The 25,270-nt window shown below is 44.9% G+C and overlaps 1 protein-coding gene across 2 annotated transcripts in view; it reads left to right on the top strand.

Annotated features, from left to right (window-relative positions):
- Window positions 1–24,247, top strand: part of LOC120995230 (lysophospholipid acyltransferase 2-like) — a 96,175-nt gene extending 71,928 nt beyond the window's left edge. For both annotated transcript variants that reach the window (XM_040424294.1, XM_040424295.1), the window contains 5 exons: window positions 9,289–9,392; window positions 9,841–9,905; window positions 15,279–15,411; window positions 20,695–20,846; window positions 22,648–24,247. In XM_040424294.1, the coding sequence (XP_040280228.1) occupies window positions 9,289–9,392; window positions 9,841–9,905; window positions 15,279–15,411; window positions 20,695–20,846; window positions 22,648–22,789 (596 nt within the window). In that variant the 3' untranslated portion in view covers window positions 22,790–24,247. The remainder of the gene's footprint in view (window positions 1–9,288; window positions 9,393–9,840; window positions 9,906–15,278; window positions 15,412–20,694; window positions 20,847–22,647) is intronic.
- Window positions 24,248–25,270: the final 1,023 nt, after the last annotated feature.

Here is a 25,270-nt window from a genome sequence, read left to right as displayed (position 1 = left end):
GCTCTGTTGTTATCCTGTTCATATATGCCTACTACTACTACTGTTCAGTAAACTTTACTGCTGGGTAAGAACCGTTGTCTGTGTGGCATCGTGTACCCTCTGTACCTGTGGACCTAGCCCTCTGTCTTTTTTCATAACCTCTCGTTAACCTTACGTCATCTGTGGAGCATGCTGGGTGTTGTGGGTCCACAGGGTGGATTTCCACAGTCTGCGTCCCTTCGGTAGGCGGTACTAGTTTATGGTGGTGTAATAAGCTAATATATACATATACACTCTACATACAATACTACTGTTATATACATACGGTAGACAGTGCTGCATGCTTGTCAGACTTTATTGTACCAGCCATAGTGCCCCTAAATAGCGATAGTTACATTACCCCCATAACATTGGCAGCCATAGTGCCCCCATAAGAGTCCTGGCCACAGTCCCCCAAAAAGAGCAACAGCTTAGCTATAGTGCCCCAAAATAGTAAAAGTCATGGTGCCCCCCTAACAGCTAAAATGCCAAGAAAATAGCAACAGTTCACAATGTCCTAGTAATAGTGTCAGCCTTTATACCAACCAAATAGTGACAGCCACAGTGCCCTCTTAATGTGCCTAGAACACTGTTTACTATGATGATGGAGAGGCCATTGGTGATTCAGTAATGAATGGCAGAAACAACTGGAGTTCTGCCCTGCAGCTCGTACAGTAGCAAGGGAGATGCATGTGCAGTGGTGCTGCAATATTTACCAATGCCATTGTAGTGGCAGCTTGGTAGATTCTCCCTACTCCACAGAACTAAGGCCGTGAACAAGGTCTAACATTAGACCGAAACGTTGGCCAGTGGCTATTACTTTTGGATGGATATACAAAAGAAAAATATATATACAAAAGATATGAAATAAAATAAGCAACTAAAAATATTTACAGAGTGCCGTGGTCTTTTGATAATAATTCTTGTAAGAGGTGGGCACCAGTGAATGTTGAGCAGGGTTTATATGACCCTGGCTTGCACTGAATAGGGTTAATAAGTCCCTAGGTGGAGTCTGGGGTTAATACACAGCACGCGGTTATAGCCAAGTAGCTTTATAAACCCTAGCCAGTGCCACCCAGAGGTTTTATAAACCCTAGCTAATGCCCATACAGGGGCTTTCTTAACCCTAGCTAGTGCCACCCAGGGTCTTTATAAACCCTAGCCAGTGCTACCCAGGGTCTTTATTAACCCCAGCCAGTGCCATCCAGAGGCTTTTCCCTATCCAGTGCCACCCAGGTGGCTTTATTAACCCTAGCTAATGCCATCCAGGGGCTTTATTAACCTTAGCTAGTGTCACCCAGGGGCTTTATTAACTATAGCTAGTGCCACCCAGGGGCTTTAGCCAGTGCCACCCAGGGGCTTTATCAACCCTAGCCAGTGCCACCCAGGGGCTTTATTAACCCTAGCTAGTGCCACCCAGGGGCTTTATTAACCCTAGCTAGTGCCACCCAGGGGCTTTATTAACCCTAGCTAGTGCCACCCAGGGGCTTTATTAACCCTAGCTAGTGCCACCCAGGGGCTTTATCAACCCTAGCCAGTGCCACCCAGGGGCTTTATTAACCCTAGCTAGTGCCACCCAGGGGCATTATTAACTCTAGCTTGTGCCACCCAGACACTTTATTAAACCTTGCCAGTGCCATCCATGGTCGTTATTAACCCTAGCCAGTGCCACCCATGGACTTTATTAGCTTTTGAATGAACCCCTGTTTGTTACAGAAGATGTCAGGTGTCTTCACACATCTCGACTACTCAGAAGGTGCAATGAGGCAGTTTTTATTGTAACTGCCATGAAAATGCATCAATAAAAAAATGCACAATTTTGAAATATTGCCGTAGTCACAGACTCGCAGTTACATACTTGTTGCAGTCACAGTAATAACAGAGATTTGACCACACTGTCTGAACATACCCTAACAGGTGGATAGTAGTGTTGATCGAGCACCAAAGTGCTCGGGTGCTCTGGTGCTCGAGTAGAACACTTTGGGATGCTTGGGTGCTCTACAGAGCACCAGAGCACAATGGAAGTCAATAGGAGAACCAGAGCATTACACCAGGCATCCCCTGCTCTGAAGAGGGGAGGGTGTCTGGTTCACAGTAAAAGGTCAGAAATTTATGGAAACACCACTAAAATGGTTCAGAAACAGCATGGGGAGGATGTCTGGATGCATCTAGGACTCCCAGGTCGCTGCTGGGAATGATGTTGTCCGAGTAGTACTCCATTTTTACAGACTGACAATAATATGCACAAAACCGAAGATAAAATCGATTTTAGAGGAAAAATTGTTAGGAAACATTCTTTCCTGTATATTTACTTGTATATAAAGTGCAAGTGCTGCCAAAAATTACAAGAAAGAGGCACTCCGATTCAACCTATATATCACACACATAAAGGAGGGCCTCATTCACATTGTGGTACAATTGTTCAGATAGTGGGACTCCTACACTCATAAAGACTATGCACTAAGTGAAAGGGCTGCCAAAAATTACCGAAACTCCAATACACCCTTTATTACACATAAAAAAGAGCATCATAAACACCCTTGAAAAATTATGATTGATGGCCTGCTGGTGATCCTCAAAAACATTAGGAGCAAGGGCCTGCTGGTGACCCTTTAAAACATTAGGGGCGAGGGCCTGCTGCTGATCTGACCATCTAAAACATTCGGGGTGAGGGTCTGCTGCTGAGCTGACCCTCTAAAACATTAGGAGCGAGGGCAGCCTAATAAGCAGGTTGATATGATGGAGGAGGACGAGAAAAGGAAGATTAAACCATATACCCTTTTTTGTCGTGGAAGGGGTGCATGGGAATACAGTGTATTCAATACACCATAAAAGCCACATTTAAAGTGCCTTTATGTTCAGCCGCTTTCTTCTGGTGGAGTAGAGAAGTCAGGGGCAATCCAGGCCTTGTTCATTTTGATAAGAGTCAACCTGTCAGCATTTTCAGTTCACAGGCGGATGCGCTTATCAGTTATTATGCCCCCAGCCGCACTAAATACCTGCTCTGACAAAACGCTGGCCAGCACCTCCAAGGCTGCCAGTTCGTGCCACGTGTCCAGCTTGGACACCCAATCGTTGTAAGGCACAGAGGGATGACAGAGGACGCTGACACGGTCTTCTACGTACTCCTTCACCATCTTCCAAAACTTTTCCCTCCTTGTGACACTAGGCCACGCATCAGAGTGAGGGTTCTGGCGGGTATCATGAAACTGTCCCAGGCCTTGGAGAGTGTTGCCCTGCCTCTGTTGGAACTGCTGTGTGTTCCTCTCCCCTCCCCTCCTCGGTTGCCCAAGGAACTACGTACTCTGCCGCCAGCATTGTCAGATGGAAATTTTTGGAGCAATTTTTCCACAAGGACCTTCTGGCATTGCACCATTTTGCTAGTCCTCTCCACCACAGAAATGAGAGATAAGTTCTCTTTGTAGCGGGGGTCAAGAAGGGTGAACAACCAGTAATATGTGTTGGCCAAAATGCGTATAACGCGCAGATCATGGGAAAGGCAGCATAACATAAAGTCAGCCATGTGTGCCAGAGTCCCAACAGACAAGACTTCGCTGTCTTCATCATCAGGAGGATGACTCTCAATCTCCTCTTCCCCTTTAGCCCATCCACGCTGAACAGATGGAATAAACCTGCTATGGTTACTACCCTCTAGTGGAGGCAACCGTCTCCTGCTCCTCCTCATCATCATCATCATCCAATTCGCGCTGAGAAGACGAACTGAGGGTTGTCTGGCTATCACCCTGTGTACCGTCTTCCCCCATTTCCACCTCTTCCAGATGCAAAGCGTCCGCCTTCATTGTGAGCAGCGAGCTTTTCAGTAGACACAGAAGTGGGATGGTTACGCTGATAATAGCGGCATTGCCGCTCACCATCTGTGTTGATTCCTCAAAGTTGCGTAAAACCTCACAGAGGTCAGACATCCATCCCCACTCGTCGCTTGTGAAGAACGGAAGCTGATTGGAAAGGCGACGACCATGTTGCAGCTGGTATTCCACTACTGCCCTCTGCTGCTCACAAAGCCTGGCCAACATGTGGAACGTGGAGTCCTAGCGCATGCTAACGTCGGTGAGCTGGCAATTGAAAGCGCTGCTGCAGCGTTGCCAGACCGGCGGCAGCTGTAGATGACTTTCGGAAATGGGCACACACGCGGCGCACCTTCACCAGTAGCTCGGGCAAATTGGGGTAGGTTTTGAGAAACCACTGAACCACTAAGTTGAACACGTGGGCTAGGCATGGTATGTGTGTGAGCTTGCTGAGCTCCAAAGCCCCCACAAAGTTACCGCCATTATCAGACACAACCATGCCTGGTTGTAGGTTGAGTGGTGAGAGCCACAGCTCACTCTGGTCCTTTATACCGTGCCACAGCTCTGCGACGGTGTGCTGTTTGTCACCTAAGCAAATTAGTTTCAGCACGGCCTGTTGCCGCTTCCCCACTGCAGTGCTACACTGCTTCCAGCTACTGACTGATGGCTGACTGGTGCTGCAAGATGAGAATTCAGAGGTGGAAGTGGAGGAGGAGAAGGCGGGGTTGCAGCCACTAATGTATGTGGTGGTGGAAATCCTGATGGAAGTAGAGCCCGCAACCCTTGTCGTCGGTAGCACCTGTGCCATCCCAGGGTACTAGTCGCTCCCATCCTCCACAACGTTCACCCAGTGTGCCGTCAGGGAAATGTAGCGTCCCTGGCCAAAAGCACTTGTCCATGTGTCAATTGTTAAGTGGACCTTCCCACTAACTGCGTTGGTCAGGGCACGGGTGATGTTACGGGACACATGCTGGTGTAAGGCGGGGACGGCACATCGGCAAAAATAGTGGCGGCTGGGGAGTAACGAAGGACGGCCGCCGCCATCAGGCTGCGGAAAGCCTCAGTGTCCTCAAGCCTAAATGGCAACATTTTCAGGGACAGCAATTTGGAAAGGTGCGCATTTAGTGCTATGGCCTGTGGGTCGGGTGGCTGGGTATTTGCGCTTTAGTTCAAAGGCCTAGGGTATGGACATCTGTACGCTGCGCTGAGACACAGAAGTGGATGTGCTAGCTGATGGTGCTTGCGAAGGTCCAGGTGCAGGGCGGGAGGCATCCGGGCCTGCGTCTTGGACAGGGGATTGGCCAGCACGTAACACAGGGGAAGAGGAGGCAGTTGTGTGACCCGCAGACACTGAGTGTGGACACAAACGTTCAGCCCACCTATTAGGTTTCTTTGATGCCATGTAGCGGATCATGCTGGTGGTGGTGAGGTTGCTAGTGTTACGCCCCTGCTCATTTTGGTACGGCACAAGTTGCAAATGACAATTCTTTTATCATCCGCACTTTCCTCAAAAAAGCGCCGGACTGCGGAACACCTACCCCTTGACAAGGATGATTGCCGCAAGGGGGTGTTTCGGAGAACAGTTGCGGGCCTGTTTGGTGTGGCCCGCCTTCTCCCTTTTGCCACATCACTGCCTCTTCCAGCCTGTTGCGGTGCTGCGGATCCCTCCCCCTGTGTACTGCTGTCCACACTCGGTTTGCCACCTTCCCAGGTTGGGTCAGTGATTTCATCGTCCGCCACCTCCTCTTCCACTTTCTCACTCTGGTAATCCTCCTGACTTGTTGACCTAACAAGAACCTCACTTATTGACAACTGTGTCTCATCCTCATCATCAACCTCTTGCCGTTGACTTATTAGGAACTGTGTCACATCATCATCCACCTCATGAAACACGAATTGCCATTTCCCACTGTCATCTTCTTCTGACTGTGGATGCTCAAGAGTTTGAGAATCAGTGCACAAGATCTCCTCATGTCCCTCTTCAAGCGGGCTTGGCGAGAGGCCCAAATCAAGGAATGGCGATGAAAAGAGCTCCTCGGATGATCGGAGTGTGGGATCACTTGTTTGCCAAGACTCTCCATGGTGGGAGGAAGGAGGATCAGGGTGAGGATTCTGTTGACCAGACTCTTGGCTACCGACTGGAAGCATTATCTGCTGCAATCCAACCGACCACCTGGTCGCACTGGTGTGACTTCTAGAGTGGTGTCCTGCACCTCCCTGCAAACTGAGACATGAAGCTAGGTATCGTGGATGAGTGTGTTTCTTGTGCTCTGGCAGCAGGCACAGTTTCAATGCGCCCAGGGCCACGGCCTCTGCGTGCACCATCAGCAGCACGGCCACTTCCCGTCCCTTACTGCTCTTCTTCAGCATATTAAATGGTATATATGCTTGCAAGTATGTCACACGTACAGTAGCGCAGGTTTTGTAAGTGTATGCGCAAATAAATTAAATTGAATGTCACAGATATTTAGGATGCGAAAACGTTATACAGGAGATGTAGAGCAGGTAATGTCGCTGTCACCAGCGGCGAAATAATGACACTGAATGTCACAGATATTTAGGATGCGTAAATGTTATACAGGAGATATAGCACAGGTAATGTCGCTGTCACCAGCGGCTAAGAAAAAAATACACTGAATGTCAGATATTTAGGATGCGCAAACGTTATATAGGAGATGTAGCACAGGTAATGTCGCTGTCACCAGGAGGAATATTTTTACTCTTCCAAAAAATTTAGTGCGACCTCTGTAAATGATGCACTTAAAAGTGAATCCTTAAAATAAAAATCTATTTCATGATGCTACACTACTAGGACCATCTAGTACAATGCCATTGCTTTTTCCAGCATGTGAAAATCAGCAGGAAGGATACTAAAGCTTTTTACCATAAGTGATCTAATTAGCTCTTGGTTCAACTACATCTGCCAGGACTGGCTGGCATTTTAGTCTCCAAATTTTTCCTAGCTATTCAAACAAAGTAAGTTCCCCTTCACACTACTTTCATGGGGTACATCAGAAGAGTACAAAAAGCCTGTCCGGACATATCTTGTGAAGTACCTATGGACTTCTATGGGCCAAATGTTATTTCATATGAAAGAGCGTAAAAGCTAAAGTCCAGAAATAAATTGCAGTTGCAGACTGAGCTAAAATTCAGACACATCCTGCATAAAAAAGTATACGTGTCTGTTAGAAGGGTGGTCTAACCTAAGCACATTGATTAAGACTGGCATTTTAGATGCTGATCTTAATAAGCCCCTGCACTTGCAGTGGATCGCACCGGCCTTTACATAACTTCGGCGTATCCACCGCTGATTCTAAATGTAAGACAGTCTTCTTTCTTACATTTTCTGCGCCTAAACCTGCCGGCCCATCCCCTTCCTCGCCAACACCAAGTCCCCTTTTTTAGACCTGGCATGAGTGGGGAAGAAGTCGCAGATTCTGCCGAACATGAAATGCACCAGTATCTGCGCCAGCTAAAGGACACAAAAGTGTTTGCAAATGACCCCATAGTATTTATCATGTAGACAGGGGTATTACAAGACACTTACTAATGTATTGTGATTGTCCATATTGCCTCCTTTGATGGCTTGATTCATTTTTCCATCACACTATACACTGCTCGTATCCAGGGTTTGTAGCGGCCACTGCAGCGCAGATACGAGGTGACCAGGATGGAAGCTACTGCACACGCTTGCCTTTGTGCGCCCCTCAGTCCCAGCCACCAGAAAGGCCAGAACTTTTTTCTATATTGTGCAAGCACGACCACCTCTGCTGGATTGTAGGGTGGTCAAAAACCCTGGAAATAAGCAATGTATAATGTGATGGAAAAGTGAATCCAGCCAGCAAAGGAGACAATATGGACAATCAATAATACATTAGTAAGTGCCTTGTATTGAATTTCTCTACATGATAAATGCCATTTGCTGAAGTGAGTCAACCCCTTTAATAGTCTTCGTGAAGGATGCTACTGTTACTACAGCAGTTTTTTTCCAGCCTATAGGTTAAACAGAGCTGAATAACACAGTGTTAAAAGTCCCTAAGCTTCTGGAGTTTGTTTTTTTACTGTAAAGGTCAATGACAATATATAAATCTGTATCACCCTACATATACCGTTTTCACATACAGTAGAGCGTATGTTTTTTCCAAAAAAAAAACAAAAAAAAAATGTACACCTCCGATCTATGTCTCAAACATGAATTAAATGGAGAGTAGGATTGTGTGACAGACGGAAAATGAAAAATTCCATCCTCCAGTCTCTACGCAACTGGAGTGGTCATAAATGTGCTGCGTGTGGATTAATACTGATAACCTCTCCTATGGATAGGTCATCAATATCTCTTCACTGGAGGTCTGACTCCCAACACCCCACTGATCAGCTGTTTAAAGAGGCCACAGCCCCTGGTCCTAGTTTACCAAGCACACTGAGGATAGGCCATCAGTATCAAAATCCCAGACAACCCCTTTAACATCCTCAGGCAGATGTTTCTTTTCCATTCGATGAAGTGGCTTGTTCTAAAAATAGTGATTAGCATTCATACTATGTCAAGACATTAATAGTCAACTATTAGCAGAGCTTTAGTAGTTGGAATGGGGCAATTATTTGTCACTATATGCCACATGCATAAGGAGACAGTAGGACATATTTCTACATGGCTTTTTTGTGATTATTTATGTGATTAAATGAGAACAGTGATATTTTATTACATTGGAGTACAGCTATTGATGTATTAACAAAATTGTTCTCCTTCATCCTACAGTTAAAATCCAGCAAATTTGTGTTGAATTTGTAAGTTTGACACTCACTTAGGCCTGATGGTCACAACCATATTGTGACCCAGTGTTGGAGAGAGCCATAAAGCACCAACCACAGAGGTCAATGAGATCTTACTGAACCAATGTTAGATTCTATACAGATTTGTGATGTGCTCCATCACTAGAGGAGAACCACCCGCACATGGAGTAGTGTGGAGCCACAGGTGACTCTTGGTGCTGCTGGTCAGTCTGCTGTACACAGCCCATGGACCCTTACCTGTATTCTGAGCATAGATTCCTGTGCAGTGGCATTGACAGTGCGTCATTACCATGAGATGTCACAGCTTTCAAACCGTGTCCTACACTTGCTCACACAATCATGGCTCTTTCTAAATCGGCTATTTTTTCTAGATTTTCAGCATGGAAGAATAATGAATTACTGCTTGGCCACTTCCCAGTAATTATACCGCATTTGCATACACGTCATATTCAGTAATTGCCTTCTTTAGATCAGTTTTTATATTGCTGACTTGAACTATAAAGATCTCTGATCTGGAAGAGCTATTAAATCGGAGCTTTTGTCTAAAATGAAATATAAGCCACTTACGGTAGATCCACCAGTTTCATTGTAATTAAGTAAATGACTCTACTGATAGAGATGAACAGCATAGTCAGGCACAATGCACATAAAATGTCTGTGTTTCATTGCTCAGCGGATGCCATAAATAATGCTGCCGGCTTTGGCTATAATGGAATCTCGGAGGATGGGGAGGAGAGGTGGGACCGACTATCCAACCTGAATATATTAAGGATTGAGGTAAGCGCCCCGGGGGTCTTGATACAAGGAAAGAACAATATATAGAATATAGGAAAATGTACCTACAATAACAGAAATCCAAATAACTGTATGGACAGTGATTGCCTCACTGAATGCATTGCTAGGCCTAATATGAGTGAATACAGCTTATACAGATCTCGTAGAAGAAATAGACATGATATTTAGCTTTTTTGTTCTCTGGAAAGATCTGCAAATGGTGCATCATTGATTCTGAACTTGCATAACTAGTATACTGTATACAAGATGTATATTGATGATATATAATATGGATACTAGATGCATACATTTACAGTTTCCTGCTTGTGCTGTGTTATTTCCTATTAGCCGCTCTGAGTCTACATTTCCTGTATTGCCCTGAATCATTGCATAGCATTATGCATCATTTCCTTTTGCTTTTGTTCTTCTTTCAACATTGTATTTCTTTTAGACAGCTACCAGCTTCAAAATGTTTATTGACAACTGGAATATACAGACAGCAGTGTGGTTGAAAGAGTTAAGTATGAATTAAGACCAAGACTCAGTATATTCTGTTCTAGGATTACTACAAAAGATCCATTGAATCTGTCTTTATTAAAGTCATAAGACCAGGGTGTAACTTATGATTCCAGATTTTCTTGAGGACCTGGGTGCATGATTGAGTGTTTTTCATTTGCTTTTTCCACTGCCGAATTTGCATTTAATATGATTTTTATTAATAACAACTAATAAGCAACAGTGAAGTATTACGAGGCCTTCCCATAAATCCACTTGGCACATCTCCATTTTTGGCCGGTGTAACCACCTCTGTGTATGAACATGTGTAACCACCAACCTGTTCATACACAGGGCATTGATTTCATGATAAGAAGATTAGGTGTAATAAAGAGGGAAATAGTAGGCGTGGTATATGCAGCAGCATCTGCCCTCGTATTTGTGGTCAGCTGTACCTCAATATAGAGGTTTGTTTAGCCTCTTTATGTCACGGCTGTATGTGAGCAACAAGAGTAACACAGTAAAAAGAGCTACTGACCGGACCCAAACTAGGGAGGATAAAGGGTGACCCCTGTCAGACCCGCAAAGCTCTCCCTATGCTGCTAAAGCACATGCCCGGATCCAAATGGCGGAACGAGGCATGCCCACGTACCTAAGACTGATGACCACTGTAACCCCTATAATAGTGGAAGGGGCACGGCCACCGGTGCCCTGCTCAGTATATGGAGGGAACCGTGGCCACCTCAGATCCAGTCAGAAAATAACCAGGTACACAACAATGACTGCACACTTAGCTGAAGGTGCTGCAGCCGCAGAAAAGACGGATCCAAGGACAGCTGGCAATATCCGGAGTGCTTGCTGCAGCAGAACACAGGTACAGTGAACTGATAGCTACAAGTGAATATACTCAAGCAAGAGCTACAACTGAAATGAGAAATATAATCCACGCCCTACAATAGGAGGAGGAGTGATTTAAAGACAGGGAAATCAACTGCAGGAGGAACAGCTGGGAGGAAGGAAACAGAGAGTAAAGACTTCATCACAGGGGCGGAGAAACAGAGCAGTGAGAACTCCTCCTTACTCTAGTAGTGACATCATCACAGGGGTGGAGAAACAGAGCTGTGAGAACGTCTCAAAGCTCTGGTAGTGACACTTTATATGGGGACATATGGCGAGATGTATTCTAATGTATGCAAATTTGAAGGCACCCATACACATTCAATAGCCATCATCTGAAAGCTCCTCCCAACTACCCCATACACATACTCAGATGAGTTTGATATATTTTCAACATGGAGAGAGGAAAAAGCTTCTGCCAGACACCTTTGGCGGCAGCTTATCTCCCAGGAGAACAAAACCCAGGAGAACAAAAGGACTGGGTGTGGAAATTCATCCTTCTCTCCCTCAACATCATTTGTCAGGGGAGAGTCAGGAGCTCTCCATACACATTATATTGTGAGCTGTTCTAGGCGGGTTTGACTAACAGTAGTCTAATGTGTATGGGGGCCTTTAAATAGATGTGCAATAAATTAAAATGGTGAAAAATTGTAAAAAAGCAGCTCTCATCTGCCATGCAGAGCACAGACAACAGCCTATGGTCTTAGCTGTTCCAACGTTAATCCAAAAAACTTTAGGAATCCAGCTCAAAGCAAAAACAGGGGAATCTTTATTTCAGCGGTTTAAAACTTCCAATACAGGGTATAATGTTACGCGTTTCAGACCTCTTTTAATTCGAGTCCTTCATCATGAATAAATTTAAATGCACCAAATGTATTAAGAGGTGCACATCTCTTAAAGGGGTTGTCCGAGTTATATTTATTGATGACCTATCTTCAGGATAGGTCATCAATATCAGATCGGCGGGGGTCCGACACCTGGCACCCCCACCGATCAGCTGTTTGAAGAGGAGGCGCCTGCCATGCCAGCGCTGCCTCCTCTTAACTGTTTACCTTCTTGCCGTGGGCACATGGCAGGACTCGGAAAGAGCGCCATATGGCTTTTGCAGCGCAGATTTTGATGGATTGGTTTATGGGCGCCATTGGTTTTTATTTTTTGAGTGATTGTCTCATGTGGGAGGTCATTGTTTGCAGGATGAGGTGACCTTTTTATTGGTACCATTTTAGGGTACATAAGACTTTTTGATCGCTTGGTATTACACTTTTTATAAGGCAAGGTGAAAAAAAAGGCTGCTTTGGCGTAGTGTTTAATTTTTTTTTTTTTACAATATTCCCTTGAGGGGACATATAATGTGATATTTTTATAAAGCAGGTTTTTACGGACACGGCAATACCCAATAATATGTCTATTATTTTTATTTTTGTTAAGTTTTACACAGTAAATGCATTTTTGAACAGAATGAAATCTTGTTTTTGTTTTGCCATTTTCTGAGAGCCATATTTTTATTTTTTGGACGATTATGGTAGGGTCTCATTTTTTGCAGGGTGAGATGACTGATTGGTACCATTTTGGGCTAAATACGCCTTTTTGATCGCTTGGTATTACACTTTTTGTGAGGGAAGATGACCAAAAAATGTTTTGGCACAGTTTCTTTCGTTTTTTCTGCATTCACTTGACAGGGTGATATTTTTATAGAACCAGTCGATGCATACGCGGCAATACCTAATATGTATACTTTTCTTTTTTTTCCTATTTTTTCCTATTTTTTAAATTACTTAATTATGGGAAAAGAATGCTTTTTTTTACTTGAAACTTTTTTATTTATTTTTTATTATGCAAAACTTTATTAAAAAAAAAATTTTTTCAACAACTTTTGGGGGTCTGATCCCCTGTACAATGCATTACAATACAATACAGTACAATGCATTAGCTGTAAGTTTATTACACACTGTAATACAGTTACAGCCTTTCTGCCTGTGAGATCCAGGGAGCTGGATCTCACAGGCTTACATGGAAGGCAGCCCTGATGCCTGTGGAAGGCATCGGGCTGCCTTCCCTGCCATCGGGTCCCCATCACAACAGCGTGGGGACCCGATGGGAAAGGGGAGGGAGCTCCCTCCCTTCACACACCCTGCACATGCCACGGTCAGGTTAATGAGATTTACCAATGCCTGCGCATACAGCAGGGGTCCGGCTAACGGGAACAGACGTCCCCTGCAGCTGATCAGGCAGGCTAGTACTACGGCGCTGGTCGGGAAGTCACTTTCCGCAGCGCCGTACTATTACAGCTCTGGTCGGGAAGGGGTTAAAGTCAGATTTTACAAGTGTGCATTGCTGTAATTTGCAGCAAATATATCAAAAGTTGCGCATTGATAAATTCGGTGCATCTTTAAACAGAACATACTGGGGGACATTTATCAATAATGGCGTAATGTGCGCTAAAAAAATACTAACATTACAAATCAAAAGTGATGATTTGTTTCTCCTCATTTATAAAAAGCGCACTTTTAAAATGTGACTTTTTAAAATATAAACCTGATTATTCGCCTATGTCTCTCGATTTGTGATATTTTAATAGCAATATCACCATTTCAGCCAACCGCTGCCAGATCACACTTAAAAAGGACCTTTCACTACAATAAAAAAAATGTAAACTAAGTATACAGACATGGAGAGCGGCGCCCAGGGATCTCCCTGCACTTACTGTTATCCCTGGGCGCCGCTCCGTTCTCCCGGTATAGCCTCCGGTATCTTCATATGTTCAGCTCAACTGGGTGGAGCCTGCCGGCGTCTCCTTCTCCCAGGCTGTAGCGCTGGCCTATCGCAGTGCTCAGCTCATAGCCTGAGAGGAAAAAAAAGCCTCTCAGGCTATGAGCTGGGCGCTGTGATTGGCCAGCGCTACAGCCTGGGAGAAGGAGACCCCGGCAGGTTCCCCTAGGTGGAGCCTAACTATGAAGATACCGGAGGCTATACCGGGCGAACGGAGCGGCGCCCATGTATAACAGTAAGTGCAGGGAGATCCCTGGGCGCCGCTCTCCATGTCTGTATACTTAGTTTACATTTTTTATTGTAGTGAAAGGTCCTCTTTAAGACTTTTGAAGCATATTTGCGACATTTCCTGTGGTAAATTGCAACTTTTGTCTCAGACTGGATGTTTTCTTCTGTTGAATGTCAATTTACGGACAAAACCCTGTTGTTTAGCTAATTTATATTAGATTAAAATAAATCTGTCCTGTTTTAATACTTACCTATCACTTGTTCTTTTCATCAATGCAACAAAAAGTCGCTTATTTTGCCATAAATGCAACTTTTTGCCAAAATAGCACCACATAAGCTGGCATAATTGTCCGCAACAATTTATGCAATTTCTGTCGATAAGTTGATGATAAATGAGGTGTAATATGCGCTAATTTGATAGGCCCGCCTACTTTGACATGTATAACTTGATTTCTGGCATGATGTCTTCATGGTGAAGATTCTGGAGAAAACAGTTGATTTATTTGGCACAAATTAAAACGCCATTCTTTTTGGCACATTTTACGCCATAATTCTGGTGCAATATGCTTTGTAAATGTTCCCTTTTGTCTACAGATGTTGCTCTCGTTTTTTTTTACGCCAAAAATTGTGCCTTTTTTCAACTTTTTTCAAAAATCACAGTTGATAAATCTGGTGTACACCTAATTAACATCACAGACCACGCCCACTTTTCTACCCAATTACCAGAAGTAGCGTAAAATCACTGTTAGGCCCCCTGCACACAGTTTTTTCCCCCCGTTTACTTGCCGTTTTTTGCGTTCCGTATACGGTCCGTATACGGAACCATTCATTTCAATGGTTCGGCCAAAAAAACGGAAAGTACTCCGTATGCATTCCGTTTCTGTATTTCCGTTTTTCCGTTCCGTTTAAAGATAGAACATGTCCTATTATTGCCTGCAAATCACGTTCCGTGGCTCCATTCAAGTCAATGGGTCCGCAAAAAAGCGGAAAACATACGGAAATGCATCCGTATGTCTTCCGTTTCCGTTCCATTTTTTGCGGAACCATCTATTGAAAATGTTATGCACAGCCCAATTTTATCTATGTAATTACTGTATACTGTATATGCCATACGGAAAAACGGAACGGAAACACAACAGAAACAAAAAACGGAACAACGGATCTGTGAAAAACGGACTGCAAAACACTGAAAAAGCCATACGGTCGTGTGCAGGAGGCCTAAGTCTTAAATTTTTGCACATAAAAAGTGTGGGCCAGAATTTGTGACCTTTTCCTGCAGAATTGTAACCCAAATGGAATAATAAATTCCCTGCATAGTGTTCTGGCACATATGATAGAAATGAGTTGAAAACGTTTTTTGACATTTCATGGCAGATTCATGCATATGTACAGAGCTCAAAAGGTTAAGAATGCTTCAAAATAAATAATGCTCTAAAAAATTTATAATAATTAATTATAAGCAGCAACATACTAATTATATTCCTTTTACTTTTTATGCAGGGTTTGTTATGACAGAAGTCCATTTAATCCTCTGCTTTCCACATTCCTGTTGTCGGCTGCTTGGCATGGTGTACATGCAGGATATTACTTTACCTTTCTGACTGCTGCGCCAATTACACTTGCTGCCCGCAGGGTGAGTTTGACACAGCAATAATACAATATGACACATATTTCTTTTTGTTACTTGCTCTGTTCCATGTATAAAAATGTGTACAAAAATGTGTAAAATGTTTATTGTAAAAAGTATTCCCACCTTTATACCACATACTGTATATCCTACTTTCATCGCACCTTCCACAGGACTGCAGTCATGAGTACTTCAGGGTTAATCAAGATTTTTGAGGAAGGAAGAATGCTTTCTTGGCTGTGTAGGAGTATGACCTCATACCGCCACATTTACATGATTTCTTGCAGACTTTTAGCATAAAGTCTGTCCCAAAGAAAGAGAACTGCAAATTGAAATGCCAATAAACATGAGAGCATGCTGCAGAAATTTTACTGCAGCGTTTCCAATCTATTCCCAGGGGAGGGAGGAGGTGGCGTGGAAACATGTCCTAAAATGTAACATAGTAACATAGTTTATAAGGCTGAAAAAAGACATCTGTCCATCCAGTTCGGCCTGTTATTCTGATCCAGAGGAAAGCAAAAGGAAAAAAAAAAATGTCGAAGCCAATTTTTCTCGTTGTAGGGGAAAAAATTCCTTCCCAACTCAAATCAGACAATCAGAATAACTCCCTGGATCAACGACCCCTCTCTAGTAGCTATAGCCTGTAATATTATTACACTCCAGAAATACATCCAGGCCCCTCTTGAACTCCTTTAGTGTACTCACCATCACCACCTCCTCAGGCTACTTTCACACTAGCCTTAGGATTGTCTGGCAGGCTGTCCCGGCAGGGGAACAGCCTGCCGGATCCGTACTAACTCTTGCACAAGTGTGCTGCCGGAAGTCTGTAATGGGGGACGGTCAGGAGATGCGGCCGCAGCAGGGCAAACATGCTGAGAAGCGGCCGGATGAATACTGCAGCACTGGTTTCTACAGCTTAAGGTCTCATGCATATGACCGTTGTGTGCATCCGTGGCCGTTGTGCCGTTTTCCGTTTTTTTTCACGGACCTATTGACTTTCAATGGGTCAGTGGAAAAATCGGAAAATGCACCGTTTTGCAGCCGCATCCGCGTTTCCTGTCCTATTTTTTTTACGGACAACGGTTCACGGACCCATTCAAGTCTACGGGTCCGTCAAAAAACACGGATGCACACAAGATTGGCATCCGCGTCCGTGGTCCGTGGCCGTAGGCTACTTTCACATAGACTGATCCGCAGATCCGTCTGCATAAAAGCTTTTTCAGAGCTGAGTTTTCACTTCGTGAAAACTCAGATCCGACAGTATATTCTAACACAGAGGCGTTCCCATAGTGATGGGGACGCTTCTAGTTAGAATATACTTTGAACTGTGTACATGACTGCCCCCTGCTGCCTGGCAGCACCCGATCTCTTACAGGGGGCTGTGATCCACACAATTGTTAATTTTGCGTATCATAGCCCCCTGTAAGAGATCATGTGCTGCCAGGCAGGAGGTGCACCCCCCCTCCCTCCCCAGTTTTAAATTCATTGGTGGCCAGTGGGCCCCCCCTCCCTTCCCTGTAGTTAACACATTGGTGGCCAGTGCGGCCGGCCCCCCCTCCCTCCCCTGTAGTTAATACATTGGTGCCCAGTGCGGCCGCCCCCCCCTCCCTCCCCTGTAGTTAACACATTGGTGGCCAGTGCGGCCGGCCCCCCCTCCCTCCCCTGTAGTACTGTAGATTCATTGGTGGCCAGTGGCTCCCTCCCCCTCCTAATTAAAATCTCCCCCCCTATCATTGGTGGCAGCGGAGAGTTCCGATCGGAGTCCCAGTTTAATCGCTGGGGCTCCGATCGGTAACCAAGGCAACCAGGACGCTACTGCAGTCCTGGTTGCCATGGTTACTTAGCAATTTTTATAAGCATTATACTTATCTGCGAGCTGCGATGTCTGTGACCGGCCGGGCGCTCCTCCTACTGGTAAGTGACAGGTCTGTGCTATAAGCAATGCGCCGCACAGACCTTTCACTTACCAGTAGGAGGAGCGCCCGGCCGGTCACAGACATCGTAGCTCGCAGGTAAGTATAATGCTTCTAAAAATTGCTAAGTAACCATGGTAACCAGGACTGCAGTAGCGTCCTGGTTGCCATGGTTACCGATCGGAGCCCCAGCGATTAAACTGGGACTCCTATCGGTACTCTCAGCTGCCACCAATGATAGGGGGGGAGATTTTAATTAGGAGGGGGGGCCCACTGGTCACCAATGAATCTACAGTACTACAGGGGAGGGAGGGGAGGCCGGCCGCACTGGCCACCAATGTGTTAACTACAGGGGAGGGAGGGGGGCCGCACTGGCCACCAATGTGTTAAATACAAGGGAGTGAGGGGGGGCCGCACTGGCCACCAATGAGTTAAATACAGGGGGGGAGGGGTGGTCTGCCCCCTGCTGCCTGGCAGCACCTGCCAGGCAGAAGAGGGCAGTCATGTACACAGTTCTTACACGTACACAATTACCATGGGAACGCCTCTGTGTTAGAATTTACTGTCGGATCTGAGTTTCACGATCTAACTCAAATCCGATGGTATATTCTAACATAGAGGCGTTCCCATGGTGATGGGGATGCTTCAAGTTAAAATATACCATTGGATTGGAGAAAACTCTGATCCGATGGTATAAAAGGGACTCCTGACTTTACATTGAAAGTCAATGGGGGACGGATCCATTTGCAATTGCACCATATTGTGTCAACGTCAAACGGATCCGTCCCCATTGACTTGCATTGTAATTCAGGACGGATCCATTTGGCTCCGCACGGCCAGGCGGACACCAAAACGACTTTTTTTTCATGTCCGTGGATCCTCCAAAAATCAAGGAAAACCCACGGACGAAAAAACGGTCACGGATCACGGACCTACGGACCCCGTTTTTTGCGGACCTTAAAAAAAAAACGGTCGTGTGCATGAGGCCTAAGCCTCATGCAGACGTCGTGGAACACGGACCGTGTGATACCGGCCTGGATTTCTTCTGAGCGCAGGAGCGCACGGCGTCATTGGTTGCTATGACGCCGTGCGCTTCCTGCTGCCGCCGCAGTACAGTAATACACTGGTATAGATCATACCAGTGCATTACTGTACTGCGGCGGCAGCAGGAAGCGCACGGCGTCATAGCAACCAATGACGCCGTGAGCTCCTGCACTCAGAAGAAATCCAGGCCGGTATCACACGGTCCGTGTTCCACGGACCTGTGCATGAGGCTTTAGTTTGCTGTTCACTAAAATTCCTAAGTCTTTTTCCATGTCAGTGTTAGGGTCCTTGCACACGACCTTATGCCCTCCGAGACATACTGTCCGTGAGTGGGCAATATGTCCCGGAGCAGCATTGATCATGCGCACAGGAGCGCACAGCATCATAGATTACAATGATGCTGTGCACATCGGGCCGCCCGTAGGACAATGGTCCTGCACTCATAAGATGATATGAGTGCGGGATAATAGTCCCGCGGGCGGCCCGACGTGCACAGCATCATTGTAATCTATGATGCTGTGCGCTCCTGTGCGCATGATCAATGCCGCTCCGGGACATATTGCCCACTCACGGACCGTATGTCTCAGAGGGCATACAGTCGTATGCAAGGGCCCTTACCTAGTGTTTTACTATTTAGTATGTACTGGTGTCTGGTATTTTTCCTTCCCATGTGCCTAACCTTAAAGGGGTTGTCTCATTTCATAAGGGGTTGTCTCATTTCAGTAAGTGGCGTTTATAATTTAGAGAAAGTTGATACAAGGCACTTACTAATGTATTGTTATTATCCATATTACTTTAGTAATCCATCAGTGGTGGCCGTTGCACAATATAGGAAAAAGCACTAGCCTATGTGCGCTCCCATGGTCCCGGCCACCAGAGAGGCTGATGCTTTTTCCTATATTGTGCAAGCATGACCACCACTAATAGATTGCAGGGTGGTCTGTAACCATGGAAAACGAGCAGTATATAATGTGATGGAAAATGAATCCAGCCAGCAAAAGAAGCAATATGGATAATACCAATTGTGGGATTTAGCTCTGATAGAGGAAGGATTGGCCTGCGTGCTTGTCAGCACTGAAGTTCACCACAGCAAGCTACTTACAAGCACCAGCATATCAGTTCCAGATATAATCTGGCTCTCAGGCCCAGACTCACTGCCTGGGTTCTCTTTATGCAACTGTTGCAGGTGCAGCTGATCAGGCAGCAGGCTAGATCTGTACCAGAAGTGGACTGTGGATTGGGGAACCCGCCCAACTCTTCCCCAATCCAAAACTCCAGGCCCTATACCGGATTTTTTACAAAGCCACCTCAGGAAAGCTTGGGCTTTCCACTGCATACTGGGCACTCCCTGGAGCTTAAGCTGCATGTGACAGGATTCTGGGGGAAAAGTACCTGCCATCAGTCACTCTTCCTGTCACTGTCTCACACAATACATTAGAAAGTGCCTTGTATTAACTTTTTCTACATGATAAATGCCACTTACTGAAGTGAGACAACCCCTTTAAGGGTCCATTCACACGTCCGCAATTTCGTTCCGCATTTTGCGGAACGGAATTGCGGACCCATTCATTTCTATGGGACCTGGAATTGCGGATCCGCACTTCCGGGTCCGCATTTCCGTTCCCGAAAAATATAGAACATGTCCTATTCTTGTCCGCATTTGCGGACAAGAATAGGCATTTTCTATTAAGTGCTGGCGATGTGCGGACCGCAAAATGCGGAATGCACATCGCCGATGTCCGTTTTTTGCGGATCCACACACACGGACGTGTGAATGCAGCCTTAGCCTCATTCACACGTCAGCGTTTTGAAAAGTGATTTCCATTAGTGATTGTGAGCCAAAACCAGGATTGGAGCCTCCACAGACATGAGGTATAAGGGAAAGATCTGCACCTGTTCTGTGTTTAGAGCCGCACCTGGTTTGGGCTCACAATCACTGATGGAAATCACTGACCGAACACTGACTCTGTGAACGAGGCATTACATTTATCAGTGTTAAACCTCATCTGCCTCTTCTCTACCCAAGCCTCTACGTTACAACCACACGGTCAGGTTTCCTGATGCAGTTGTGAAAGCTAAAATCAGGAGTGAATCACAAAAGGAGAGAAAGTATAAAGGACATATACAACTTCTCTTTTTTAAATTCATTCCTGGTTTTGGCTTTCGAAATTGCATGCAGAAACCTGACCGGGTGGCCATACCCCTAATCTGTCCAGATCCATCTGTAGCAATATACTGTCCTCTTTTGTGTTAATTACTTTGAAAGGAAAATGAAATGTACTCTTGCTACAAAAAGGAAGTGACTTGAATGCTTTTTTTTCTTTTTCTTTAGGTCAGGCAAACCATCCGTCCTTGGTTCCAACATACCTCATGGCGAAGACTGATTTATAGTTTGATTACCTGGGTATGCACACAAATAGCTATGTGCTACACTGTCGCACCCTTCATATTGTTAGGACTTGGACCATCTCTACAATTATACAGGTAAAAAAAGAGTTGTTGGGTTAACTGTACTCATCTTTTGTTTCAGCGGTAGTTGGAGAAGAAGGCTTCCCTTTTTCCTAATAATTTCGGGAGGGGATTTCTGATTGTATGAACTTCCTCTTAACCCCTTTGCGCATTTTCACTTACATGTACGTGGGGTAACACGTGCATGTACATAATGTGATTGGGCGGGTGCAGGAGCTGCACCCGCCGATCAGCAGCACGGGCCCCTGCTGTATCACCCGGCATCTCTAAAAACGCTGATGCTGGCGGACTAACCCTTCACATGCTGCAGTCAGCGCTGACCACGGCACGTGCAAGGTTTACAGAGAGATGGGGCTCCCTCTGACTCCAACGACCCCCCCACCCACGCTGCGGTGACAGGGGGCCGACGGTTGCTATGGCAGCCCTGATTCCTTACACAGGCATTGGAGCCTGCAAGCTACAGAGGCCTAGTAGATCCAGCCCCCACGCTGGGTCTCCTAGGCAGCTGTCAGTGTACTACACTGATAGTTCAATGCAGTACAATACAGCATGTATTTTACTGCATTGAAACAGGGATCAAACCCTAAAAAGTTGATCTCCCACAGTAAAAATGAAAAAATTATAAAAATAATAATAATAAAAAAAATTTAGTTTCAAGTGAAAAAAAACAAAACACCCTTTCACTTCATAAAATCATGTACAATAAAAAACATATTAGGTATCGCGCCTCCGTAACGACCAGCTCTATAAAAATGTTACATGATCTACCCCTTCAGGTGAACGCCGTTAAAAAAATAAATAAATAAAAACTCTGCCAAAATAGCAATTTTCTGTCACCTTGCCTCACGAAAAGCGCAAAAGTCGCATGCTATGCACCCCAAAATGGTACCAATGAAACAAACACCACATCCCATAAAAAACGAGCCCTAACATAAGACAGTCGCCCCCTATGTAAAATCATTAAAGGAGTTATCCAATTTCAAGAACCCCCCCCTACACACACACACACACACGTGCCGGGACCCTCACTGGTAATATACTTACCCCGCTCTTGGCGCCGCTCCTGGTCCCCGCACTGCCACTGCTGCTTCTCCCTGCACACAGATGAAAACATCCAGTGTCGGGGGGAGAAGCCAATGGCAGGCAGGGACGGGGGCGAGCCTCCCTAGCATCGCGGGTGACGCTAGGGAGGGAGAAGCGGTAGTGCAGTGACCAGGAACAGCGAAAGTATATTACCGGTGAGGGGCCCGGCACATGTAGGAGGGTTTTCTTGAAATTGGATAATCCCTTTAACAGTCCCCTTTCTCCCCCATCTATAATACGTCTTATATAATACTGGATAATATGGTAGTGGAGTCTCATGTAACTGCAACTTACATTAGCCGACTGTTCAGGCAACTACTGGGAACAGACTGTCAATTCCTGATAATTGCTTGATCATGAGCTAAGGTGATAGCTGAATTTTCATTCAGCAGTCACTTCCATTGTATGGGGACAAGTGATCGCTGACCCATGTAAAGGGGCCATTAGGCAATAAACTAGAATGCATAGCCATTGGATTTCATTTACTGAACAGTGCAGGCAGATGAGCCATCAGAGCTCTGAACCGAGAGAAAGGAGGTACAACTCTTATGTTTTGCTGCTGGCAGTGCCTTGAAGGCAATTAAAGGTAGAGGCAATGGATATTGCCTCTTTTAACTTAATTTAACATTTTAGCTGCCATGTTTCCCCTGTGTGAATTTTGACGAAAATCCTACCTTACAATATGTAAACTCAATGTTTTGCTGATGTGTATTTATCCTCTTTTCCTCTGCAGGTCCCTGGGTTTTTGCTTACACATTCTCCCTCTATTGCTTCTTTTCATTGTCCCTAAGAGAAAACGGCCTGAGACCAAAGGAGGTAGTTCTCAAGAACCATCCTGTGACCGTAACTACAACCATCTTAAGAAGGAAATGTAAAGAGGATATCCATTTGTTAACAGAGGCAGAAACGTCCTATAATATAAACTTTGTCTCGTAAATGTACATGTCAGCAGCTGCCTTGAAAGAAGTGCCTTTGACTGCATCCAACTAACTATACCAGAAGCCTTCAAATTTACGTATCACAATGACTACTAAATGTTTCATTTAGATTACACAGTAGTTAGCTTCCTCCATATCATTCCAGCCATTGTCTGGCATGTATTTCTAGTCATACTCAGGAACAGAAAAAAACTTGGACGAAGTGCCCATCAGTAAAGAAGTGTAGTTTATCATGAAACTTGTATTCTTACGTATACACAGTGGCAGCACTTTAAAATGAGGTTATGTTATATGTAACCCCCTGTGAACTACATCTACTTTTTGTAACCATTTCCAGTTTTCCTAATACTGTGCCCACAGACTTAGTTGGGGTCATGCCTGCCGCCTGTTTCTTACAGAGGCATATACAGAGTTTTCTTTTAAAGTCAAATACCGTACAACCTCCATATGCCACTGTAGAGCTCTGTGCACACAGTTCTGTCATGTTCATGAAGCAAAAGGCAGTTACTATCTAAGAGCAAAAAGCAATGAATTTTTTGAAAATGAGCTTTTTTGCAATGACCTTTTTCCCTATAGCCAGTTGAGTACATTTTAGATCTAACCAATTTAAGATCTATCTGCTAGTCTTGATATATTGTGGCCACAACATGGTTATTGAATGATGGCCATATTGTGCCTCTTTGACAGCGGTGAGTTCACTTTTACTTTTTACAAATAGTTTTTCATGGTAAGGAGAATTAAGTGATGTATGGATCTACAATACAGCACCTTTTTAAGTCTATGACCACACAGATGTTCTTCTTACTCCCAGATTCATGCAGAATGCATGAGAAGAAAAAATGCCCCATTGCATATTATTACCAAGGTATTTTCTCCTAAAAGCCTTGTCTATGGCAGAACATGGATTGCCTCCGTCTCAATGCACCTTCCATGCACACAGTTTGGGGCCTTAAAATTAAAAAATATATATAATCCAATTCAAGTTTTCCTTTAAAATTCCATACAAATTTTCAGGACTGGTGTTGTTGCTTCCAGTTTAAACCATTTGCAGACTATGTCCACTTGGTTGTTCGAATTTTTTTCACTGTTGCCAACTAGTGAACATCACGAAAAAGGTCTGACATTATAAGAATACAAGGACCTTTTGTAAGAGGTGGCTCATACAAAAAAGAAATATTTTTTTACTGATAACTTTTACTACTACATTTTATTTTATTAGCATTGCGTTACTACATTTTATAAATTTTTATATTTGTAACATACTGTAAATTTGACTGCAATTTTCTCACTACAGCTATTTATAATCTAATAATTGTATTTTACAAAATTCCTTGCTTGCACCACAGTATTTGCAGTTCCTTTGACTCTGCATAGCTAGTGAATGTTTACATTAAATTTGTATTTTATTTAAGTGTTGTCCATATGTTATTTCTTGGGATTTGACTAAGCACAGAGCAACATAGAGCTAAAATGCATCATTAATCAAAAGTCTAGTGAGGCCGGACTGGAGGCGTAGCCTTGGGGGGAGACCTTGGGGCAATGAACCCACATAGTACAGTGACAGCCTGCTACCTACCTTCTCGTCCATGGAGATGGATGCAGTCTTGCAGCAATTGAGGGCAGCAGCTGAGTCCCGGGGTCCAGAGTGGCTTCGGGGACGAGTTCAGGGTTTGCTGGGGGCTGCTGAGGTGGATGCTCCACTGCAGCACGGGGCGCGACGGCCGTGGAGGTCCCAGCCTCTGGCAAGATTAAGCCCAGAGATAACCCCCAGGGTCCGGCGCCGGGTTAGGAGCCCCTCCGGGGACTCTCTGCGCCGGGAGGCTTGGAGACCGCATGGGCGTGGGAGGAATCCTGTAGTGCGGCGGGACCCAGGAAGGGGGCGGGTGTCCTCTTCCTGCTCCAGAGCATTCGGCAGGGAGTCAGGTCAAGGAACCGCAGGCTGCTCTCCTGTGGAGAGGAACCTATATATAGCCCAAAAAGAGTTCAGGGCCCACCCCTGATTATAGCATGAAAACCGACCAGAAGGAGTGGGTCAATAGAGTACAAAAAATACTTGTGGTACCAAAGTATTCCAAAAGTAACACAATTTTATTAGAAAATCACACAAGACATGATTGACACAAATCACAAAAAGACATTTAATACAGGTCACAGTACATGAACATATTAAAAACCAAGAGGACCGATGGTGGACTGCTGGTATATATTAATAAAGTGCACGTGCAAAAATCTTTTTGATTGGTCATCAGTACAAGGTGTGTTACACCTCACCACTATGGCTACAGATTACATGATCCAACTCATATGCATGTATTATATAACAGATACCAAAAATGTGGAGGTGATAATACACACCACAATGGCTGACTAAAGCTAATGGTGAATAAAATAATGATAGGCACATAGGAAATACTGACC

The sequence above is a fragment of the Bufo bufo genome, chromosome 3 (genome assembly GCF_905171765.1).
Source record: "Bufo bufo chromosome 3, aBufBuf1.1, whole genome shotgun sequence".
Lineage (NCBI taxonomy): Eukaryota > Metazoa > Chordata > Amphibia > Anura > Bufonidae > Bufo > Bufo bufo.
This window is presented reverse-complemented; position numbering and strand designations above follow the sequence as displayed.